We start from the raw sequence: 15,196 nt of genomic DNA, 5'->3' as shown, positions 1-15,196 counted from the left end.
CTGAGGACCAGATTTCATACATCTTGGTATCAGTATCAATTGACAGACCCTGAAATCATTCTTGAAATACGAGCTTTGTGGCATTAACATCTATTTTCAGTTCAGTTGTATAACTAAAACCAGAATCTCACCTTGAATGAGATGTGGTAGTATTTTTGTTATGCATAAGAGAATCTGGGATCTTTTCATACAGAAAATCTGAGGAACTTTCTGTTATAATTTATTTAACTTACAAATGTGAACATATTTTTCGTGCTTCCTTTTCATATGTTATTTTTTACTTTTTTTTTTTTTAAATAAATATATTCTTTTTGTAAACCCCTTGTTACAGTTAGAATGCTACCATTGAGGAGTAGTTCGGCAAAGTCAAAGCACTACATTTACAATTTCAGTTAAAAATTAAAAACTCTTTGAGATATGCAAAACTATTATTTGGGTAAAAAGAAAAAGTATTTTTGATGATAATTTGACCTCAGAATTTGGGTTGTTTTTTTTCTCTTGTCAAGTCTGAACTAATCTTAAGAACTCCATCTAAATAGGAAGAAATTGATACTGCTTCCTTAGGTAGAGTGCACTTTCACATCTGTCCATTTATTGCTAAATATAAGTTTTGATCTCAGTTACATCTGTGTGAATTGACTCATGGTAAGATACCTTGGTATCAGTACTGTTGATTTATACAGTGAAACGGAGATCAAAATCTGATTCATTTAGGAAATCACACTGTAAAGACTAAATTACAAACATAAAATTACCTGTAATTATTAATGTAGTACTGTTGCTTATGCCCTGTTTCCTTTTTCTCCTCCTCTTTTTTTCTCCTGATATGTATCTTCTTAAAAGTGCCAATCAATGGTAAGTTGCCCACTTGCCCCACGGAAGAGATGTGGAGGGTTGGGAGAGTACGTGTCTCATAAAAATTTTAACCAACCCACTGGGTTCTCTTGTTTGTTGGCCTGCATGTCAGTTGGCATATAACATCTCATGCCTAATGTGATGGCTCATGTTATACCGTGGTCCTAAAGCATGTTCAACAGCCAGTCAAGACATTTTCCCTGATACGATGATCCTTTGCATTTGTCCTCTTGTAGTTTGTCTCCAAATGTTGTATCAGATCTACATTTCCATTGCAGTCCTAGCTTGATGAAACCATAAGCCATTTTGTGCATCTTTTTATTTTGCTCACTCCAAACATTTGCTCTAAATTTGCAGTGTAAAATATTGCAGTTAACTAATCTAAGACTACAAGTCCTCTTTTGTTCTGTAGGACTTGTTGAAGTTTCAGAGTGAAACTTCTACGCAGCTTAGAACCAAATGCCTAATCTAAAACTCATTTATGATCAGCTAGCATTATTTAAAGCAATATTATAGTTCGGACTGCTCTGCAATGCTTCCATTGTAGAACCATGGAATTTGCCTCATTCCAATCAGTCTTGCAATTTCCCTGTGTAAACTGCTCCATGGATTTACTGTTCTTCTGGCATTTAGCCTTCACAGACAGAAGCAATGTTGATGGTGTCAGATTTCTGCCATTCCTCTAGAAATCTGTGTAATTTGTATTTTTGTTAATAAGTGAAAATGAGCCAGTACATTATGAGATACTCTTTTCCTAGATGAAACCCATACGATGGTCAGTGACACAAGCAGCCTGGTTCAGTCCCATACGTACAAGAAGCGAGATCCTGTGGATGTTCCCTACCAGACCGGACAGCTTCATCCAGCCATCCGTGTAGCTGACTTGCTACAGCACATCACCCAAATGAAGTGTGCAGAAGGCTATGGATTTAAAGAGGAGTATGAAGTAAGTGTCAGGTCTAATGATCTGATTATTATGTCTTCTGCACTGTCGGCTTTATCTGTCTGGTACCTGTACCACTGAACAGGTGAGAAATAATTACTCAACCCAGAACAGGAGAACAGGAGAAATAATTACTCAATCCAGTAAGCCAGCTGCTGTGAGAGGGAAGATACTGAATGGAAAGAATCACGTCTATAGTGAGCAACGTTTCTGATAGAAACAAGGCAGGGTGATGAGTGAGAAGTAAAACCTTTCTTGGAAATCTCTGCCTAATTCTAATTGCCTAAAGGTGTATATTGAAAAAGCAGGCCTACTAGTTTTCTCCTGGAACTTGCCATACGTTTTCTTCTGCTACTGTCTAATCAGAGTTGCTCTGTGATAGTTCAGATATCGAGTTTCACAAGCAGTATTTCTCACAGTATGTAGGAATGTACATGATATAATGTACATAATGTACACGATGAATGGTATTCATCATGATAAGGAAGTACACAAATATTCAGAGAATATTCACAGGTGCTATAATGTGTATTCTGTGCTTCTGTGCTGCCTGAACCTTTTTCTCACTGTCTGGAGAGCCAAACAGTGAGATCTGGTTCTCCACATCTCTTTTTCTATTTTTTTTGTTTGTTTTGTTTTGTGTTTTTTTTTTTCTTTTGTTTTGCTTTGTTGATTCAGCTCCTGTTTCTTCATTTCATGCTACAGAATCTGTTCCTCCCTGTTACTATGTATGTTTTAAATGTCATGACCACTATATCCTGGCAAAGACTGCAGGAATACAACGTCATTGCATTGCAGATCCAGTCTTACTTGTGAGATGAGTCAGTTTGTATAGAAAAAAGGCAAAACACAAGCAGACCTTGCTGTAATGCCCAAAATTTTTGGTAATATACCTGCCTTCAAAAGTTTAGTTATGTTGAAGAGTTTCAAGAGCATACCACTCCTCATCCAAATCACATTTCTGATTGGGTAGATAATGACAGGACAAGGGGGAATGGTCTTAAAGAGAACAGATTTAGATTAGGCATTACGAAGAAATTCTTCACTCAGAGGCTGGCAAGGCACTGGCACAGGTTGCCCAGAGAAGCTGTGCATGCCCCATCCCTGGAGGTGTTCAAGGCCGGGTTGGATGGGGCCTTGGTCTGCCTGATCTAGTGGGTGGCATCCCTGCCCATGGCAGGGTGTTGGAACTAGGTGATCTTTAAGGTTCTTTCCAACCCAAGCCATTCTGTGATTCTGTGATCTCAGCCTGGGTTCCTTGTGTAGTGTGAGTGTGGTTTTGAGACCCTTTGAAATCTGACAGGTCTGTTATTTTAATTGCTAGGGCATAAAAATGAATGTAATTTGTCCACTCTTCTCTGTATTTTAGCTCAGAGCTTAAGGAAGTTATTCATATAAATGGTTCCCATATGCACAAATAGGATATAATGGTTATAACGAGTAGAGTTTCCCCCAAGATTAGAGTTCAGTAGATTTGAACCCAAAAAACAAGTAACATAAAAATATTATTTCACAGAGGAAAAATACATAAGATTGATCCACAGGGTTGGACTACATATCATGAAAATTGTCATAGGAGTGTGTGAGAATTTGTGAAATAATTTTTGATTGCTCAGGTACGAAGTTGCAATGCATAACAACTTAGAGAGTCTGATCTGTAGGCATATTTGAAGCTGTCACCTCAAAACAGTCTGATAACTTTTAATAGTTTATATGGACTGTGATCCAAAATGATACCACCAGTCTGGAAAATGATTATAATTGTTCCCTGTGCTGTCGTTCAGGAAATGAATAGTGACCACCAGCAGCCCACCCCACTGTTCCCAGGGGCAGGTTACACCTGACAGAGGCTGCATCTATCTCTATGTAGTAATGTCCATTTGTCTATAGAGAGACCTGTCCAAACTGCACTGCATCTCCAACCCACTACCCAGTCCTAAATTTTCTTTCCTTGGAAACGAGGATGTGAGAAATCAGAGGAACAGGTGTAAATGGCTCTTGCTGTGATGTGACTATGGCATAGCCAGCAAGAAGCAGAGTGATACAGATGCGATTTTAACTCTGTCTTCTCAAAGGAGAAGCCAGGAAAAAAGATGCCTTCTCATTCTTTCATCTGATAGAAAGAGAAGGGAGGAGGACAACCAGCAGAAGTCATTTAAATTACTTTCACCCTGCAAGCAACGTTTCCTCTTTTGGGCAGGCACAGATATGCACTGCCCTAGAGACTCAAGATACCATGCTGAAGTTTTGAAGGCAGGAGCTCATGTATTCACTTCATGACTCCTTCAAGATGAAGTCATTATTAATACATTGCTGAGTTTTTACAAGCATGCCTATTGCTTCCTCTTTGCAAGAAATGTTTTTTGGGGGGAGTTTGTTGTGCTTTTTCATGGCAACTTCATGTTATAAAAACTGCTTAAATATGTAATCGTTTAAATTGATGTTTATATAGTATTATACTTTCTAAGCCCATGCTTCAGGCCCTTTCCAAAGTCACTTATGACATTTTTTTTTCCTCTCAAATGTAGAAAACAATTAATTCCCAGAAGGAGCTAATCACTTGTCAACTTTCATTTGTGCTGCTGACTTAAACAAGTTTGTTCCTTTGAGTTTTTTATGACACTGTTATTTAAAAATGATGGAATTGAAAACTCTTGTATTTGGAAGAGATTTGCTCATCAGCCAAAGCCTTTTATATCAGCATTAAGCCTAGAGGAAAGCTACAATTAATTTCTTTAAAAAAGAAGAGTGTAAAATGGAATTTATAATGCAACCAATGACATGGCTTTTTAAACGAGTGGATCAAATGATGCTGCAGAGAAACAGTTTCCAGGAAAATCACTTAATTTTGAGCTTATCAAGCTGAGGAATGGCATCCCATTACAGACAGTAGGTATAGTCATGACTAATGACAGTAGCTTCAATACATTAGGGTGCAGTGTGTTAGTAAAGGAAGGGGGTCTTAAAATATTGTAGCTGCATTTGAAAAAGTCCACTTTGTATAGGGAAATCATTTATAATCAATGTGAACCGTAACAAGCTGTATATTTGAGGTTTTTCTCTGCTGCACTACTGCAGTACTGCTTTTTTTTCTCCATATGCAGTAGAAAACTGCCCAGTATGTTCTTGCACTGCTACATTTGAGAATCTCTGTTTTTGCTGCTGTCAGACTGATACTGTCCTCCTTACAAGGTTGAACTAGTCAACAGAAGGACTTTTTCCATATAAATTATCAGAAGGATAACTGTCCAGGTGAAAAGGAAGGAACAGTTTGGCAGGGGATTTGTTTTGAATGAAGTCTCATAGATGATTTTTGCTCTAACAAGACGGCAGGATTATATGGTCTCAGCAGGGAAAGGGTTTGAATCGGGAGAAATTCACACAGGATTCACTCTGAAAATAAATCTGTTGAACTGATCAGAAAGTGAAGTAGCACACTACCCACTAGCAGCACTTCAGAGGAGTGAAAGGATACGGTGAACTCAGTGTCATGCATAGTTATAAGTGCTTTAAAATAAAACTTCATAATTAGGACCACGGTTCACAATAATTAGGGCAACAGTTCACCATCTAAGCACATCTATGTAGTTTTAAGTCCTGTTAGCTTCATACGTGAGTTTTCAGAGTAACATAACAGACACAAAGGAAAAGGGTTGGAAATTCATCTTTAGGCAATGGCAGGCTGGTACTTAATCAGTCGCTGCTCGACTCTGCACTGTGATTGCCCACTTGAGATGCAGAGTGCCCTCAGGTCCCAGTGTACAGAGAGGCTCGAGAGAACACAGCGCTTGGCAGAACGATGCCCTTTTGTTCTCCTTCTGGAAGGAGCTGAGACACTTTGGCTCTCAGCAGTGAAGAGGTTGTGCCTGAATATTAGCAGGGAAGCATCCCACAGCCCAGTCCTGCTCCTGCTGTGGCGTTGTGGAGATTCCTGTTCCCTAGAGCAGGATCAGGCCCCGAACCTTGGCCGCAGTGGTGCAGCTTTGGATTTTGTGTCCAGCTGTTTCTGTAGAGCAAGAGCAAATACAGGCATGTCCTCACCAGCACACTGCTAACAAGTACACCACCCATTTTCCCATGTGTTTCTCAGGTGTGGAAGTAGCATGAACACTTTTCTGTCAGCTGTGGACTCAAATGCAGGCCTTCATTTATGGCCTGGTGGAGTGTGAATGATTGAAGGGGATTGCACAGAAATCCTTAAACTCTGGGAAATTTCCACACAGCTAGTCTACAGTAGATCTTTAAAATCCTTTCTATCCCCTGCCAGACCCTTTAGAAAGGAAAGGTTTTGGCTTAGCTCCAGAAGTGTTAGATTGACAGAGTATCGTTGTCCTGATTTCAACGCCTCCCCCCACTAATTGTGCATTATTTTAGCTGCTCCCTACTTCTAGAGCATGAAGGCTTTTACTCATCATGGAGAAGACACTTTCCTTATCTCCTTTCTGCATTACAGAAACAAAACAAATAGGAAAGGAGGATGAAAGTGGTCTCTACAGTTGATTGCTTTTTCTTCTTCACACCTGCCGCCTTTTTAGACTTTGTATTTTCACAGGGCTTTACACTGTATCCTTTCAGAAAGATAGCTATCTGTCAGAAGGCCTTAAACACACTGCTGCAGGAAGTGAATTCAACTCCTTCCTAAGCAGTTGGAGTAGGCTACTGGAGACCAGAAGGGCTTAGCACACGGCTAGGGTAGAAATAGAGACATTCATCAAACCTATTGTTTTAAATAAGATTTATTTTAAAACCTATTTCTGGATCTTTCAATCAGCAAAAAAATATTGTGCCTATTCAGTGTAAATTGGTTCTTTGCCAAATTAAGCTCTGTTGACATAAGACAGTCTCAAATCGATTTCGGAGTGTCCACACAAGAGCCTGGACTGGTTTAGCTGAATTGATTTAAAAACACACCTTTAATTAAACCAGTGCAACTTTGTGTAGATAAAGCCTCGCAAAATCAATTCCACATTATGTTCCATGACAGGGACTTCTGAGCTCCCATTACTTCAAAAACAGAGGTTCCTTTGAAAAGCCAGGATTTGCAAAGGGTATCCTTCTCAGATCAGCCTTGCTTACTGTCACTAACAGCAGTGTGTCGATAACAGAGTTTAAAGAAGGCTCCTTCGTGTAGCTTTAACCTTAAAGCCTTTCCCCCCACTGTCTCTTCTCCTTCCTTCTCTTCCCTTCCTGTCGCACATCTTCTTTCTCAAAGTTTTGTGGCAGTTCAGCTGTTTCAGTCAAGAAACAATTTGATACTGGTATCATTAAACGCGTACTGTTCTGAATTTTGTGGCGTTATGTGCTGTCAAAATTCACTGTGCAGATTGTGCCCCTTTTATGCTGCATGGTCTCCACTCTGAGGGGTTGCACCAATGTAACTGTATTAATCTCTAAACCACTGCAGTTAAACAGACGGATACCTGTGTGGATACAGGCTCAGAGGGCATATCAAGGTCAGGAACATGAAATATATAATCTAATATATGTTAAACAATTCATTTTCTTTTAGCGCTTCTTAACACCTATTATAGATGGGTAGCAGTATTTTAAAACAGGTTACCTGGTCATAGTCACTGATCAGTTTTACCTTGGGGGACTGTGGTCAAAGGTGATCACAAAAAATGGATAATTGAAGAGGATTTGGAGGTGAGTTTTGAGAATAATGGATGATATGAAAGAAATCCTGTCTTCATAGCAACATATTCATTGAAATGGAACTTCAAAAGACGCACAGGTAGATGTGATGACTGTCAATAAAAGCAAAGAGTTTTTCACTCAGTGTGCTGCTGGTCAGTGAAATATCTGGAATAATAAGAAAATAGCCTTAGAAACAGGAAACAAAACAAGAAAAAAAAAAAAAAAAGCTCTCTAAAAACAGCATAAATCTTGAGGTTTGGGAACAGAAAATATTGCAGGCAAATTTTTCATGAAGGAAGTTTTCCCCATAGTTACCCACTTAAGATTTTGCTTTCTCTAGACCACTGTTAGATAAATGTCTGACATAAGACAGAAACCTGATAGTTTCCTTTTTTTTTTTTTTTCCTGTCATTCAAATGTACAACAGACTTGAATACTGTCACTCCCATCTATTCTTCTGCAGCTTTTCTTTCTTTTTGGTTCTAGCTAAAAGACAAACGCCATGCCACATGGAACTTCCAAGTCCTTTGCTTCTGGGGCCCTGTTCTGAAATCTTGGGAACAGTAGGAGAAATTAGTGTTTTGCTGATGTTAAGTTGATATCGCTACTGAGAGAACCCAGTTGGTGCTGTTTGTTCCACGTGCGTTCATTAAGCCTGCATTCGGCCTGTTTCTCCTCCAACCTGTACATTTTTATCATGCCTTTTCCCTGATTTTATTTGATATTCTGCAACACCAGCTGAGGCAGTCAATACCAAAATCAGTGCAGGTTATTTTCTATCCTGCAAGACACAAAGTACAAAGAAAGCAAAAAGGCTCTGGAACATTGGGTGGGAATGGGGGCATTAGTACACAGTTGAAATACATGAAGGACATCATCTGTGTCCTTCAGAGCTGGGAGAAAGGTAACTGTTAGTTTCTCTTTCCTTTGTCTTTCTGTTTTTGTAATAATGAGAAAAGTCATCAGAAACTGGAAACCTAATAGAAATCAAAACATAAGTAAAATAGTGGGAATTTGTCCTGTGAAAATGGTGCGGAAAATTGTTGGAAATATTCATCTGTAGTGATAATTACTATTATTTTTTGTGAAGTCTCATCTGTTTAGATGGGGCTGAGAACAATCACCTGAACGCCCAGTGACATCTTTAATACCAGGAAGTTGCAGTGGTGTGATTATAGGCCACACAAGTATTCTCTCCCATGCACAATGAAGGATAACCACAGCTTATGGTGATACAAAGGTTTTTATGTGAGATGGGTATTCTCTTATCATATATTCTCTTATATATTTGCTAATAAATAATTTGCATAGTTAGTGACTCAGCTTCCCAGTGCATGCAATATTCCTTTAACTCATTAACAAAGGTCACAACAGTTCAGTTGTTGATCTGCAGGAATCAACTGATAACAATTTTAGCTGGATGGCAGCTGATAAGAGTTTGTTTCAGTTCAGAGGCACCTTCATTTTGCATAAATATGTCGGTTTCTAAGCCATTTTTATGTGATTTTTAATCTATCCTTAATAGCTGTGAATTTCTGCTTTTTAACAAATTCTGAATGTATGAAAAGTGCTCTCATAGTACTTAGTATCACTCACATGGCACTGCCTTCCTGTGCTGCAGTATGGCTCACTGCACAGTGATCAAGGTGTCCCAGGAGTTTCTAAATCTCGCTGTTCCCCCACTCTTCCTAAATGCCTTCTCCTCCAGTTCAAATAGATGTGCACGTATATGCAGAAGCAGCTTTCTGGTTTGTTTTTGTTTAAGCAGGCTTAATTAGAATTTATTCTTACCACAGATTATAGATTTAGGCAGGTCGTGGCTTCATTACAAAGGCTTTAGGGTTTTATCTGTTTGAATAATAAAATTGCGGAGGAGTATGTACTAGAATGCTTCCATATCCTTAGGATTACTTTCAGTGCGGTGTAGGCGGCTGTTTGCTCATGCTGTGACATGGCTGGTTTTTGGTACCAATTACTCTGTGAGTTACTTGGGTGTGGACCTCTGTTTTTCCTCTCCTTAGTAGCCCAAGCACTGAACTGTGTTATATGATCTCAGGCAGCCAAGCTGCCTAACAAGAGCAAGGATACCTAATTCATCCCAGTGTTTTAATCTGTGTGGTTCTACCAGAGTCTTGTACGTAACGTATAGTTTAGGATGTGTCCAAATGAAAGTTTAGTAGCTTTTAAGTGCATCTTTCGTAATGATTGCACCCCTTTAGGCAATGACAGTTAAAACAAGGCACTAATAACTGAATGCAACTTGGTTTTATGTAGGAGCTCTGGCAGCTATTTTAATAGCAGTCTCTGCCCTTGCTGAGTCTGGTGGTCCTGGTGCATGCCATGGTAATCACATAATGAACAAATACAAACACTATCAATAAAAAACAGGGTGTATCTGGTCAACGTCATGGTCGTGAAGATACCCTGGGACTCTCGTCCATGTTTGGGTGTTTAGCAAACTTTCATGTGTCAACATAAATGGCCTCAACATCAAAAAGTGATTCAAAGCATGATAAACACCTCTGATGCTATTCCTGATCCTTAATGGGTGAGTCTACTTAAGTATTTAAAATGCAACCATTTTAGCTGTTGCATGCAGTTTTGTGGATGTGCCTCTTGTCCTTCATTATCACATGGCAATAAACTTTAAATCTAATTTAAAAGGATTTTTCAGTTGTTGTTTGCTTTTTAGTAGTTTTTTCCCCATCTTCAGTCCAGTTGCCACAGCAGTCTTTCAAAACTTACTTTACTTCTGCACCCCTTTTTCCTGACCTTTGACTCCCTCATTAGGATCCTATATTCTCTGCAGGCATTGCAAGATCTTGCTCAATTTCTTCTGGCAAGATTTGTAGGCATGTGTAGTGCCAAATTGGAGCAATAAAAGAAATAGCTTCCAAGTTTTGCTGACTGTTGTCAACTTGGCAGCAAGCAGAACTTTTGAAATCCAGTATCCACATCTGATAACTCCAAGTAATTAACACAGGGGTTATGCTTTTTTTTTTAATGGAAAGAATCAACATTTTCCGTTGTGCTGCTTCCTCGTGTGTTTTGGATGTATGCAGATGCATATGTTTATTCTTCTAATAACCCCAGCGCTTGCACATCACTCCACTAATTTAGCATGTAAAATCTGTCACATCGTTATTCTCCAGCCTGCCTCATCTTCTTCCCCTTTGGCAGCCACAGATTGAGAAACTGTCCAGCTGTACTAAGCAGACTTCTCAGAATATATTTTGCTTTGGTTGTCTGTTAGGCAAGTCATTTTTACTGCATGATCTTGATACTATGCTTTTGCTAGTATCAAATCTATGCTGTGTACCTTTTCAAATTAGGGTTTAGTTTCAGATTTAGCCAATCTATGCACCATTATGGATTATTGAACACCATGGTAGGAAACTAAATGAGGGCATTGAACTTAATTTCACTCACAAGATGAGATTCCAGAGGGAAATCTGTAAGAGCAGCTGTAACACTCACAGCTCTAAGGTGATAGGTTAAACTTTCTAAATGCTTGTGACAAGTAGGATTCGAAGGAAATAAAAGTTTTTGAAACTATGCTGCATATTTGCACCAGACTGACTTATTAATTATTCAGATAAGACATTGAATATTTGATCAGAATCTGTAATCCCTTCCTCGGTTAACATATTATTTACTTTTGAAAACTGCTGATGTACCATACTTTTCCCATTGCACCTGCAAAAATGAATTGGTCCAATTTATGTGCACAGAATAATATATTGTGCTTTAATGTTCCAGATATTATTCATTATTTCCTACTCATAGAAGCCTCCTTACCTCCTTCATATTTTATTAGTGCCCTTTAAAAAGACATAAAAAATGAGTCATGTAGTTATTCCATTTTAAATTATGCAAATGATGTTAAATGCAATTATAATCTATTCTTTATTAATTATAAATACACCCTATGTGTTTTCTGTGTCTTGTATTTATTCACTACAAATAATTACGCATTTTAGTCCATTGCTGGTTTCATGACCAGATCATTAGTATTGGCTGTTTGTAGTGAGAGGAACACTTTTCAAATCAAGTTAGCATAATTTAGCTATTAAGAGTTTTAATTTAGCATCAGTTTATCCACAACATACCTAAAATATGCATAATTTTCTATAAGGCATTTGTTTTAAGTAAGTTGAAATAGCCATTATGAATTTTTCAAGAAATGAAAAATGGTATTCTTCTGTAGCCTCTGGCTTGGTGCATCTTTTAAAGAAGTTTACTAGCTAGAACACAAGACTTTTCCTTATACTTTTCCTGTAGTGCTTTAGTAATTGTCCTGTTAATGGAACAGGTGATTCTGCATTTCTCAGCAGGAATGATTTCTTTGTTACAACATACTTGATGGGCCCAGAAAACTGTAGGATTCATTAAGTGCACTGAAATTGTGGCAGGCCATACATAGGTGGGCATGGCACGGTGGGTTGGCAAGCCTCCTTTTTTCTCTCTGTTTTCTTGCCATCACCTCTGTCCAGCTCCCACATGTCTCCTGAGATAAAGATGAAGAAGGCAACTGTGGAACAAAACTGGCTCCTGGGCCAAAACTAGTGGGGATACCAGAGCGTCTGTGGAAATAAAGCAGCTCAGGAGGTGGGCAGAAGAAAAAGCAGGCTGGCTTTGGGGACTTGCTTAATGCTGTCAGTAAGAGAACTCAGTATTTCTGAAATGATACGGTGGCAGCATCAACCATGGAGAATTGTCGGAGTTAGTGGGTTTGCAGCTTCATTCAGGACTGATGAAAATTCCTAATATTGACACTTCTTCACAAGACAGAAGCAGCAGGTTTAGGCTTAGAGCGTGATTTGCAGTCCAAGGCAAGGGAGTACCTTAAGCATGTTCAGTTAGTTTCAAACAGATACAAAGGACTGTTTAAAAGTTGCTTTTATTTTATTTATTTATTTATTTATTATTTCCTTATATTTTACCGTTCACTTAAATGTAAGCAACGCCAGGGGTGTCTTTTGTTTCCACAGGCATTGGGCACAGAATCACTTGGACATGTTCTTGCAATAGTGACAAAGCTTGAATATCTGTCTACCAAGACAGTGCAGTTTCTCCCCCTTAAGATCTTAAAAAGATCCACAATTGACAGCACTGTGCTTTGGTCTACGGAAAAAATAAACAGCATGTGTTTATGTAGGGTTACAATGCATCTGCCAGCTGAGCTCAGTTGTTGCCCATCTAGCTTCCTAGTGCTTGCCTGTGCAATAATAACTGCTCTTCTGTAACAGAAAAGAAGGACTTTTATTTATGAGGGAGATATCTGAGTCTCCACAAGACAGGCAATCTCCACTCCCAAAAGGACACCACGTGCCAAAGGGAGGCAAAGGAGTAAGGACCTTCCTTGATGCACAGGGTGGGACTGATCAGAGGCAGGCACAGCCGTGGATGTCTTTGCTAACAGAGGTAGCCTGCAATGAAAGAGTTATAAACTGTCCTCTTTTTAGTGAAATTATAGATTTTTTGTCTTTACCTTAGCCAAACACAAGGTTTCCTATCTGAATGCCTCCTAGCGCTTGCTCTGGGCTGGTAGAAGCTCAGTGGAGTGCTGGCTCCTGGAATAAGCATAAAGTTTAAGCTTGTGATTAGTCTGGGTGACAGCAACAGGAATATTTTGCCTTTGATGCTTAAATACCTGGCTGTTATCACAGAGCTTAGAGTTTTGACATGAGAAAATATTACCATTCTGATTGTTTACGGTAAATAGCTACACATGAGCGATCTTTGTGGTTTTGCTTACCAAGAATGGTGACGAAGCAACAAAATTCTGGTATAGCATAACAAATGTTGAAAAGGTAAGGTCAGATCCTACATCTTCTAATCATGAAAGAATATTAAAAGCAGCCATCTCCAATCCCTTATGAATAATTAGGAAAGAAACAAGGCAATATAAATGGATGGGGAAGAGCTTGTAGCACAAGGCTCTTTTTAGATCTGTAAGTCCTTCCAAGATCCTCTGAGTCTAGGCAACGCTGTCGAGTTGAGACGTATGCTTTGTAATCTTGAGAAAGACTGCACACAACTGTTAACTCAGCCTATTGTGGACTTCCAAGTGCTGTCTGCCATTTTTCATTGCTAGAAGGGTTTGGTGTGGTGTTTGCATGAAAAGTATTTCAGCACATTGTCCCCTGCATTAGGCTATGATATCAGCTGAGCTTTCATTCACGTAGCCTTGGTTTTTATCTGTGCCTCTTTCTGTTTGTCATTGGTGTCTCTGGTCAATTTGGACAAACGACTGGAGTAAAACTAAGTATTTCTGATTAGTAGTTTTTCTCATTCACCCCCTATTCATACTTCAACTCCAGCTTTTATGCTCCATGTAGCACTGCCAGTAAGCAGCTTCCGTATGGTTGGCATAATAAACCAAGTAAGGAGTCTGCGAGTAAGGAAATCCTCAAAGTGGCACAGAGCCACTTTATCAGCTCCAATACCAAGTATCTACCTTGTTTCCAGGATAGTGAAATATCACTCATTCCTGGCTGCTCTAATACCCCCTCGGGATATTCTGAGCTGTGCCAGAGATCAGTGTTACTTCTGCAATGCCAACAACTATTATTCATTATTTCTTATAATACATGAAATCAGGAGCACCCAACAAAGCTATTAAGCAGCAGGTTTGAAGTGAACAAAAGGAAATATTTTTCACACAGCACATAATTACATCGTGGAGCTCATTGCCTCAAGATGCTGTGAAGCCAGAATTATAAATGGGTTCAAAAATGGGCTAGACAAATTCATTATTAAACACAATGGCTGTGTGCAGTCTCTGGCTGAGGAAGAGATTGCTCAGGAAAGCCATTGATTGCTAGAAGCTAAGAGGGTATGGTGGAGAAAGACTGACTCTCTATTTGCTCTATTCTTCATACTTTTTTGTAAACATCTGCTACTATTCACAGAAAAAATAATTGCGTGTCTGGACCTCTGGTTTGACCTAGTATGGCTGTTAACACACATAAAGGAGAAGACATACACACAGAAGAAAGCTTCTGTATAAACAAAGCAAACAATATGTTGTGAAATGGTTATTTATTTATTTTTTAACATACTGGTAGTCAATTTCATATCCCTAACATCACTGTAATTTATAAAGAACATAACAACTTCTCTAAGTTACCTTGCAACCCCTTGTGTTTTTTAGTTCTTCACTTCAGCAGCTGTTCTGACCCACTGTCTTGCTAGTGGGCTGTGAAATGCAGGATGATGATGCTGTTAAGGAAAAGAGGGGGGAAAAGAAATTCAACTGTAAAATCATTTTTATTTAAAATGCATGTAATTGCTATGCTAAAACCTAATCCTTGAGCCTTTATTCTGAGGAGTGCCTTATTTCACAAAGAACTTCGTTTACATTAATTCGGCCCTTTCAAGAAAGTGGCGTGACTTACAGTGCACAGAGGTTGGGGAATTAAACTCCTAGTCTAGGCAATAAACCACTTGTTGCCTTTTGGAGAACAAATGGGGGACACTTGCATGATTTTTGAAATTTAACAGATTGAGCTTCCAAACCACACAAAAGCAGTTGCTTTCATTTTGCACTGGGACAAACATTTCAAATTCAAGCAAGTTTGGTATCTTGCTGCTTTCCTAGTCGTTTCATACACATTTCAGTTTTACCTCTGAGTTTTTCATTGTCTCTTCTTTTACAACATCACCAGCTTGAATTTTACGTTTTGATGGTTACATTGTGAATCAAGTCTATAGAACCGACAGTAGGTAGAACATACAAAAAGGTTTGAATCAAGGAAA

The 15,196-nt window shown here is 38.9% G+C and overlaps 1 protein-coding gene across 6 annotated transcripts in view; it reads left to right on the top strand.

Annotated features, from left to right (window-relative positions):
• The window catches only part of PTPRM (protein tyrosine phosphatase receptor type M), a 464,463-nt gene that overhangs the window by 372,091 nt on the left and 77,176 nt on the right, over positions 1 to 15,196 (top strand). For all 6 annotated transcript variants that reach the window (XM_084281573.1, XM_084281572.1, XM_084281574.1 and 3 more), the window contains one exon: positions 1,614 to 1,801. In XM_084281573.1, the coding sequence (XP_084137699.1) occupies positions 1,614 to 1,801 (188 nt within the window). The remainder of the gene's footprint in view (positions 1 to 1,613; positions 1,802 to 15,196) is intronic.

The sequence above is a fragment of the Netta rufina genome, assembly GCF_964035555.1.
Source record: "Netta rufina genome assembly, chromosome: 2".
Lineage (NCBI taxonomy): Eukaryota > Metazoa > Chordata > Aves > Anseriformes > Anatidae > Netta > Netta rufina.
This window is presented reverse-complemented; position numbering and strand designations above follow the sequence as displayed.